General features: G+C 37.5%; 1 protein-coding gene across 1 annotated transcript; it reads right to left on the bottom strand.

Moving 5' to 3' along the window:
- Positions 1 to 1,750: 1,750 nt before the first annotated feature.
- LOC5517433 lies at positions 1,751 to 10,265 on the bottom strand. The gene is made up of 10 exons (XM_032361919.2): positions 9,722 to 10,265; positions 9,190 to 9,246; positions 8,133 to 8,270; positions 6,347 to 6,924; positions 6,024 to 6,145; positions 5,237 to 5,657; positions 4,659 to 4,764; positions 4,016 to 4,242; positions 3,151 to 3,441; positions 1,751 to 2,538 (listed from the first exon to the last, which is right to left on the bottom strand). Exons 1-10 carry the CDS (start codon positions 10,263 to 10,265, stop codon positions 2,170 to 2,172), a joined length of 2,853 nt encoding a protein of 950 aa, XP_032217810.1. The 3' UTR covers positions 1,751 to 2,169.
- Between the last annotated feature and the right edge of the window lie 106 nt (positions 10,266 to 10,371).

The following is a 10,371-nucleotide window of genomic DNA, read 5'->3' as shown; positions in this document are numbered from 1 at the left end:
TTTCAATTATTCTCTCCACTCTTCCCTCGCCCTTCATCAGAAACGCCCATAAAATTCCGCAGCATCTCGTGATATCTCATTTGCAAGGCGTATTCAATAGCTCTGCTTGAAAGCTGTTATAATGAGCTCGCCTTTTTAAGTTCTCCTCCGACTGAAAGATGTATACCTTCTTAATACCACCCGCTAGTTAGCGACAAATAACAAGACAATTGGCTATCTAAGTGACGAAAGAGAAAGCTAAATCTACATAAGCGAAGACAGCACTTTGATTCCACTAAACCGCCGCGTTATAGTGCCCTTATTTGAGTAACTCCGTGAATGCTTCAACAAACAAATAGCACGTTTTACATGCATACCGCCTATACACTTCGATAGGTTTCAAACGAATAAAATATAAATCAAGACTAGGGTAAAAAAAAAAGTTAAAAAGGAACTAAAGACTCAGTTTTTGTAGTTTCTGTAGTAGTTCAAATAATCAGAATTTCGAAGAAGTGAGGCGAGATGTTTTGGAACATTTTGCAAATGACAAAAAAATTAAATTAATAAGTGTGGGAAAAATCTTTATTTAAAAGATTGAGAAGCAATCTTTCTTACACTAATTTCTACAATGCCATTTTGGCTGAAAAAAATTAGTAAACCACGGAATCATTTTTCCAAGAGATAAAATCTGGCTATTACGATACCTCAAATTAACACAATATTTTGTATTTTTGCAGATACTCTGAAGTACAAATTTGGTTTGTGGCGGTCTATTCTCGTTTTTCGCGTTGTTTTTGTTCACATTTTTTTTATATACTGCCGAGCTAAGAACGTTACATTTTGACGATTCAAGGAAAAATTGTTGTTTTGCGCGCCATTTTTTTATCAATTTTGCCGATAACGTATTCTCAAACATTTTGAATTATTCTCATTTAGCTCTTTATATGGATATCTTGACCATTTTAACGGGCTATCGGGTAAAAATTTAAGTTTTGCTCAATTTTGGCGGTGCCTCTTTAATTTAATATAAAAAAGCTTTAATTTGACCGAAATCCATGTCATATATTTTATAGTTAAAAAGCCATGCCACGGAAATTCTGGACCAAAAAAACATCGCGGTTTGCCACGGTAATTCTGACCCCCTGAAATCCCACGCCTTGCCACGGAAATTCTGGCCCCCAAAAGTACGCGCCTTACCACGGAAATTCTGCCCCCCCAAAACATCGTGCCTTGCCACGGAAATTCTGGCCCCCAAAAAACATCGCGCCTTACCACGGAAATTCTGGCCCCCCAAAACATCGCGCCTTACCACGGAAATTCTGGCCCCAAAAAAACATCGCGCCTTACCACGGAAATTCTGGCCCCCGAAAAACATCGCGCGTTACCACGGAAATTCTGGCCCCCAAAACATCGCGCCTTACCACGGAAATTCTGGCCCCCAAAAAACATCGCGCCTTACCACGGAAATTCTGGCCCCCGAAAAACATCGCGCCTTACCACGGAAATTCTGGCCCCCGAAAAACATCGCGCCTTACCACGGAAATTCTGGCCCCCAAAAACATCGCGCCTTACCACGGAAATTCTGGCCCCCGAAATACATCGCGCCTTACAACGGAAATTCTTGCCCCCAAAAAACATCGCGCCTTACCACGGAATTTCTGGCCCCAAAAGCATCGTGCCTTGCCACGGAAATTCTGGCCAAAAAACAGTCATCACGCTTTGGCACAGAAATTTTTTCCCCTAAAGACATAACCCCCAAAAAACACTGTTATTCTTCGAACTGCATAATTTATTTACATATAATATATGATTCATATGATATACTTATAATATCATACGATTATTTAAGGCCTATTTAAGTCTTTGAATAAATACTATAAACAAAACTTTTAAAATGAGGTAAAGGGTAAAATGGGCAAGGCATATGGACAAACTACATGTAGAGTGAAATGCATTCTCAAAATACGACATACAGTAGAACCTAGTTAAATCGAACTAGAATAACTCTAATCCTCCCGCTATTCCGAAGCAAGTCCTGTTCCCCTTGAGTTGGTTATGACTCAAAACCACGTTTCTTCGACCTAGCTTACTCGAACTCCCCGCTAACTTGAACTAAAGTTTCCTTTTCTTTCGGAGTTTAATTTAGCGAGGGTCTACTGTATTAAAAAAAAACAATATTAAACTCCGCTATCAATGACTGATAAGATAGTCGTATCTCTCCTTCAAAAATGTCCTGGTAGCCTTTTCCAGTTTCATCCCATCCACGAGTTGGCCCCACCATACGATGCAAGTCTTAGCCAATCGCTCAGTCCAAGGCGTAGCCCTCTTTCGTGGGACATGCCTTGGGGTCCATCTACCGTTGTATGTACCTTTGTAGTAATGGACTTCGAAGTGGTCCGTTTCTAGCTTTAAAACTTTCCCAAGACACGGGATTTCGTTTGAGTTCGCGAAGTACATAGCCACAAAGGCACCAACAGCGATTCCTTCAAGAAAGTTCCCTTCGACAAGGGCTACTGGGGCTGCTCTTTCTTCTGGCCTCCTATATCGTCCGGTGTAAATCTGAAAATATATAAATAGTTGATAAGCTAATGTCCGATGATCTTATGTTTAACGCCATTTGACAATATGCTGTGAACAGTTCACAATTTTGGTCTAGACCTATTCTGACTGACCATTACAAGATTGAGAAGGTGTCTTGGAGTATTAAAATGGTGCGCTTATCATACATGCACTACAATAAATAATGTTTTCAAGTTTGAGTCTATTCGGTTACAGCCATGCGTGTCCAATTGTTGAGTTTTTTGTCCATATTTATTGGAAATTCCATAACATGAGGCATAGCGAAGAGTGAGGAGTGAACAACGAAAGGTTCTGATTGTTCAAGATCTGAAAAACTTGAAACAAAAGCGTTTCAGGCCGTTGTCAAAACAATAGCTACGGTTGGGCATCTATGACGGTTAACACCCAGAATTATAGTGAAAATAAAAGAAATTTAAAATGTTTTTGGACTCTGTTCTAAAGACTCATGTAATTATTGTTGTCCTTTTTTGAATAAGAAAGGGCACTGATTGCCATGCAATCTCGGACCCCTGCGTCACTGGGCCTTTCGGATTAAAAATAATATTGTTTCATTTTTCTTGCTAGTTTGTCGGTGCTATAGGGGAAGTGTACCTCTCTAGTTTCTTGAGTTTCCCTGTCACGTAACTCCTCCAGGTCTTGAGGAACTTTTTCTGACACAGGCTGAGGTACTGTACGTTCAGCTTTACAAAGTTCCTCTACTGGCCAATTGTACTCTTTAGGTACCTCCAACAACTCATCAATTCTATTGAGCCAGTTGGTCCATGTTGTGGATGCAGATTGAGGAATGTTGCCTTCATACTTTGGAATGTCCGTTTTAAGTCTTTCAAAATCAAGCTTTTTTAGGGTTGGTTTAACAAGATCTGGTTTGCCAGGTGGAACCCGCTACAAGAAAATAATATATTGGTTGGAGTTATGATAAGACGTTATCTGTTCATTTCGAATGTTGAAGGTAACACAATAAAGCAACAATAATTGTACATGGTTATACCAAAGTAGTTTCTTTGCTTTGCATTACCTAGTGGATCGCATTTGTACAATTTCGTTTTGATTTATTTGTCAATTCTATATATTTTTGGGGATTTGGGTTAAATCCAGGGACAGGGGGTTAAATCCAGGGGGTTTACCTGTTTAACACCTATTATAATGTCCACACTCACAGGATATGAGCTAGAGTGCGCTCTGATTGACTTCTCTACTAGTAGACTATCAGCTCATATACAGTGACTCGGAAAAAAATGGCACATGTTTTGTTAAGCTTAATGAGGGTGAAAAGTCCAAATTTAATACCAGAAAAGCTACCAAATATAATACGAAATTGGGTAAAATAAGACAGTTATTCCACTTAATCTCGTGGTCGTGAGGTGATAGCCAACTCAGCGAGTATGCCTTGTTGGCTATCACCTCATGTATGATGAGATTGAGTAGATAACTGTTAATTGTACAATACCATCCATACCTCTATAAGCACCACTGGTCCTTTCCATTTGTAATGGCTCCAGTTTCTGTAGAACATCTCTACTACTGCATTTTCATTAGCTTCCAGTTTAAAGCACTTTGGAAAAGTGTGTTCATGAAGGTCAGCTCCATAACCATTTAGCCAAGTTCTGATGTCATACACCTTTGTCAGACTAAACGCCTGAGGAATTGTATGACTAACACATGATTCCAAGGCTCTTTGAAGATCTAAACACAAATGTAAATATGCTCTATTCAATACAGAGAAACACTTTCTACTTTTTATGATGTTGAGAATAATGGGGGAGAGACCTTCTGTTCCAGTGAAGGACATGTACAGTACAAGAGCACAACAGTTTGGGCTTTTTGTTTCTATTGGGCTTATTAGGTATATTGGTACTTAGCAGTGCACTGCATTTCACACTAACGTATATGTGCTCTGGCATTAAAAACAAGAGTGGGCCAAAACTAAAAAAAAATGTAACAAAAAAGGAAATCTGCAAGACAATTACTGTCATTTGTCACAAATCCGGTAGAGCCTGGGGCCCCTCCCCCTACCTCAGCTACCGATGAAGCATAAAAATGCATGGGCTGTCATGTTATTTTCTAAATGTGTACCCAATTAGAAAATGAACACTTCTTACCATCCATTGTGTACACATCTAGCTTGGCAAGATGTTTTGAAAACACACCAAAAAATGCATCAATGTCCTCATGTGTGTGTCCAACAGGTAAGAAGTTCACTCGTATCTAAAAATAGGTAGTAAAAAAAAGCCGCGGTTATACTTGTAGTAAATTTTTACCTGTAGTTGTCATGAATGCACAAATACAATTTATGGCATGCACTATGCAATGGAATATTCTTCTGATCCCAAGAAATTGAAGATAAAGTTACTAGGCTAATATCATCTTAGTTTTTTTTTACTAATTCCTCCAAAACTGTACATGTAGTGTATATATTACAATTTAGAATGATGTTTGCATGGTTTCAGTGTTTTAAAAAAATAGTACTTGTTCCATTTGGCTTTGCAATGCTTCCGTCAATTTTGCAATGCAATTGTCAGACTGTTGGTAAACAACAGCAAAATATATAGAGAGGATATTACCGTACACGGTGGCACGAAGATATGACTTTCATTTTCAAGTGGAAGAAACAATATCTTACGAACGAGCGCAGCTCTCACAGGACACCATCATAGCCCACTAGCAGGCTTTATCATACCTTTTTGAAGACCTTAAGGTGGACAAGAATGGCTAGCAAGGTGAACATGAACTGGTTCTTATTTTCTCTGACACAGTTGTCAAACTGGAGGTAGAGGACAGGTGGCAGTTTATGCTGATCTTCTGTCCACTTAACCAGCACATCTAGTAGAATGGAGATGGTCAGATTTGAGTCATGTGGAAACTGGTAGTAGTCAAAGCTGCCATAGAAGGCTTTTCCCTCAGACACTTGGCCACTGTGGATTATAGACCCAACCAGGTGAGTTCCAACCATCCTAAGACCAGCCATTGATTTGCTGATTCTCCGCAAATTGGGGATGTTTGTGGTGTGCTGGTCCATACCATCATTAATGCTAGTAAGGTATTTAGATGGGAACTTTCTTGCTTTGTACCGGTGAAGGTAATAAACTCTTCTCTCCTGCCTGACAAAAAATAATATAATAAAAATTAATTAGAATTTGTTTTTGACCCATGAATACAGTATGGACCTTATTCCAATCTACATGTAACTGGAAATACAATGTATCTATTCACTGTTATAATTTAATGCTAGAATGGGATTAACCATGTCCCATAGAAACATGACTGTACATGATTTGATAGACAGTGAATGTGTTCTGCCTGAAACTATAGCCAAGGAAACCAGATTATTAAAATTTTAAAGAAAAGTAGACCTTTAAAAAACTTATCAAAATGATTTCAAACCCTGGCTAAACAAATGTAATAAACAAATTAATCAGTTAATTTATTAATTAAACATGAATCTACCTGTACAGCATAATACTCACCATACTAACTCTAGATGGGCATTTAGAAGTTGATCAATTCTGGCTCGTTGTCCTTTATCCATTGTGCCTTCTTTTTCCCGTTTGTACTGTGTGCAATCATTGCACTTAGTAAACCGATTTTCCTAAAAATTTAAGAAGGAAAAAAACATAAGGGATTTCACCATGTTTCGTATGATGTTCAGTGTTCTATAGTCCAATGAAGTAGAAGTAACTTCAACAAGAATTACTGAGTACAAGTTCCTGCAAACTCAAAACTGATTATCAATGATAATACATTACAACAATACATGTGATATATTCACTTTGAAATGTGGCATCATTACCTTAGGGATAAGTACGTGACTGAAGTGCTGCTCCCACAAACGATAGAAATGAGAAAGGGATATTGTTGGCAGGCCAAATCTTGTGTTTTCATCTTTCATTTTTTTATATATATCGACCCCACTAAAACAGGATGGCAAATGAATTGTCTTGCTATCTGGTTGATTATCGCCAATGGAGCCAATAAAGAATTGCAGCCACGCTATACAATCTGCTGTCTTTGCCATGATCCCTTTTTTCCCTTTGTTCCCATGCTGTACCACAACAACTCCATCTTTGTACTGCTTTGCCACCCGTGAAAAACTGCTTCTGCTAACATTACAAGCAAGGAGCCAAGCTTCTTTGCACACAATTTTGCCCCTTATCATAAACTCTGTCTCAAACTCCCCACTATCATTAAGTTTGCTGTGTGACTGAATGAAGTCCAATAAATAGTTTCTCCTTTCAGTCTGTGTTCGTTCCTTTAAATTGACTTGAGCATAATCAAGGTCCTCAATTGACAAAGACCTCATACACTTGTTGCTGCAGCATTTAATTGTTAATATCCACAACAGATCTTCATCTGTCCTCAGTTTTAAGTCTGTAGAAAAATAAATACACTGACGATTATTATGTACACTGTACTTGTTAATCAGAGTTTGTTTTTTCCTTCAGCATATTCTTTTTCAAACCATGTCTGAAATGGTGAAGTACATCCTTCAGTGTTAAAGTCCAAATAAGGAAATGAATTCCATGTAGCAAATTCTGGCCTGTATTTTCTTGACCTGTCCTCCACTTTGATAAAAGCTGCTGAGTTTAGCTTCATTGTAGATAATTTTGATTTTATTTCACACGTCTTCTTTGGCAAGAAGGGATTTGCTTTCATTAATGCTAATATTTCTCTGCACTTAATGATTTTGATGTTCCATTTCTTTGAATTTTTTATGATGGATGATGAGCCTCTTGCCTTTAAAGCTTTTTGCAGCATTAAGCTACTGCGATTTGCCATGCTTTTTTGATTTTGAAATGGTTGAGAATTTGATTCCAAGCTTACTCCATCAGTTACAACAATATCCACATTTTTGCAAAGAAATGGTGAAACATATCTTGATTTTCCTATGTGTCTCAACCATTTGTCAATGTTCTTTTTAATTTCAGTATTGCAAATATCTAAGAAGATGTTTTTGTCATTGAAATGTGCTACATCAAGCGAGAGAACATCTGAAATAAAAATAAACATCTTCGTTTAACTTAAATGAAGTACAGTTAATGCGTTAATGTGGACACCATCAAGACCTGAAAAAGTGTCTGTATTATCAGAGTGTCCGCATTAAGCAGGCTGTTCCAAAAGACGTCAAAAACACTTACAACTGATATAACACAGTAAACGGCAATAGTCAAACTGCAATAAAACTCAAGTCTAGCTTTTTTGGTATACATTGATTAAAATGTTCTGATTGCTGGCCAATTCCAAACTTAGTACTGTAACCATACATGTAGTTTTGTCCCTTTCCACATTGTTTTGCATGCTCATTCCTGTCTCTGTAATCCAGTTAGAAATTGTTTCAGAGAACTTGTGATTACAGTACCTATGTACAGCAAAAGCTTAATATGGGTGTCCGTAGTGCGGGGTTCCACTAGTGAAAGATCCCTAGTCAGTCACTCCTTTGTCATTTTTTTTTTCAATACTGGTATTGCATTAGAAGACTGATTATACTGGTTTTGCATTAGAAGACTGATTATTTCGAAATCTCAAAATAATTCCAACAAAGTTTCATACTTCATTTGAAAAATTTAATTGTACCATACCTTTGGGTTTATCCAAACCATCACAATTGTTATCAGCTTGATCAACCCAACTTTGTGGCAAACTCCTGGGCTTTTCATCTTCACTGTCAGCATTTGAGGTATTGGCATCAATACTATCATCCAATAATGAGTAAACTTCTGGTAGTATATAAAAAAAATGAATTAAGGGTACCTGTATCTATGTATTTACATTGAAGGACATGACTTGCATTATGCACTGATTATGTTTATTGTTTCCAAAATTCTAAACATGAGAAACAGCCCGGTTCATGAGAAAATTCAGTTTGATGTGCAAACCAATGGAAATCTGCAACATTTAGCCAATCTGATTCACTTTTAGAGTTGTTTGTTTTGATTGTCACCGACAAAAATGGCGTTGAAGCAGTGCATTGTGGGAACAGTGGGTCAGGCCTTTATTCATTTTTATTTGGCAAATGCATCTTATACAAACTCAAGGATATTATATTTGAAATGTGTATACAGTAATGCACAATTTATCCCTATATATTAAGGGGTCACCTCTATTAAGCTGACATGGTCACCATTCTGATAGTCCCAAAAGTATTACAAATTGCTTTTATTTTTGCTAATTTTCAGGAGCTCTTTTCAGTGATTGTGACAGTGTTTTGCCATTTTGCTTCTATCAAATGGCAGAATTAACTGCCAACTACAGTGGAACCTCTATTAACCTCCATCTGGACCTTAAGAAGTGGCAGTTTAATAGAGGTTGGCCGCTTAATAGAGGTACCAAATAATATACTTGATTAGAAAATATATATATTTTTGGGATTTCAAAAGTGGATACTTAATAGAGGTTGGCCACTTAATAGGTGGAAGCTTAATAGAGGTTCTACTGTAGTCTATTTCTTACAAACAATCTTTACAGAAAAAGTATGTATATGTAAATTGGAATAAATTATTCATCGTGGATGAAAGATACTTATGCAATATTTTCTATTGTCTTATTGCATTGTGAGTAGTAAAGTAGTTTTTTTATTTATATGTACTAAATAACTCTTAGTGTGAAGAGAAAAATATTGACAAGTAAACTTCTTACCTTCAGCAAATTCGTGATTGCTTATGTCACTGGCATTAGAGCTAAAAGAAAAAACTCCTGCAAACAACCAAATAGCTAATCTTAGATACATAGACACTCACTGTACAGTACTAGTATTTTTTTTTTGAGGGGGAACACTTCATCAAATTATGGGCTACTTTATTTAATCATTATTCCTAAAGCCCGAATGGGCTAGAAGCCAATAGCCCATGAGGCCAAAGGCTCAGGCAAGAGGGAGAATCGTTTTATAGTAAAATCAGACTACAACAGTAGTTGGTCGAATTTAGTCAGTCTTTATGGTTGCAATTTCACTACGGTAAGTTACTTGTAGGCTACATGAACCAATCGTTCGATTGATTTTGATTGGATTCAGTAATCAAACATAATCGAACAATAAAATTTGTTTGAATGACTCAAAACTTTTCATTTTTGACTTGCCTACTGTAACTCGAACTCCTGCTAATTCAAACTGATTTTGACTATTCAAAAAGATGTAAGCTTAGTTATAAACTGAAAAAAAAAATGCGTTCACCTGACAATACTTCGTCGTCTTCTTGAGCTTCACTTCTTTGAATCACAGTTGTATCTACTGTAGTTGGCTGGATGGTCGCATCAAGGCTACTGACTCTGCTTTCTTTGTCATTGTCAAGCAATATGGGTGGATTCAAGCAGTCGGCAAACGAATCTATGCTGCTTTCTGTTTCATCAAGGAGTCTCACGTGTTGTTGTTTTTGGGGTGTCGTCTCGATCTCTGACTCGCTAGATTCATCCAATAATCTGGCAACCACTGGAGAGTAAGACAGTTCTTCTAACTCGCTACTTCGAGATTCATCCAATAATCTGGCAACCACTGGGGAGTACAGTTGTTTATTTTCGGGACTTGAGCAGGAACTGAATGAATCATCGAAGATTATGCAGTCATCTGAGGGAGTAGAGAACTCGCCACGTCCATAGCTAACAGCCGTCATTCGTTGCCTTTTGAAGGGCGACGAACTTGTTTCTGTATTCAAGCCAATCGATCTGTTTTTTATCGGTGTACTGGTAAAAAGTGCTGGTCCTGGACTATCGTTGTCCATGGTATTGAAAACGACAATATAAAGAGCATAAAAGTGAAGACTTGGAAAAACATGGAGCTGTTTTAGAGACTGAATGTGTGACTGTTGAGTTGAGCGCGTTGATTGA

The sequence above is a fragment of the Nematostella vectensis genome, chromosome 15 (genome assembly GCF_932526225.1).
Source record: "Nematostella vectensis chromosome 15, jaNemVect1.1, whole genome shotgun sequence".
Taxonomy (NCBI): Eukaryota; Metazoa; Cnidaria; class Anthozoa; order Actiniaria; family Edwardsiidae; genus Nematostella; species Nematostella vectensis.
This window is presented reverse-complemented; position numbering and strand designations above follow the sequence as displayed.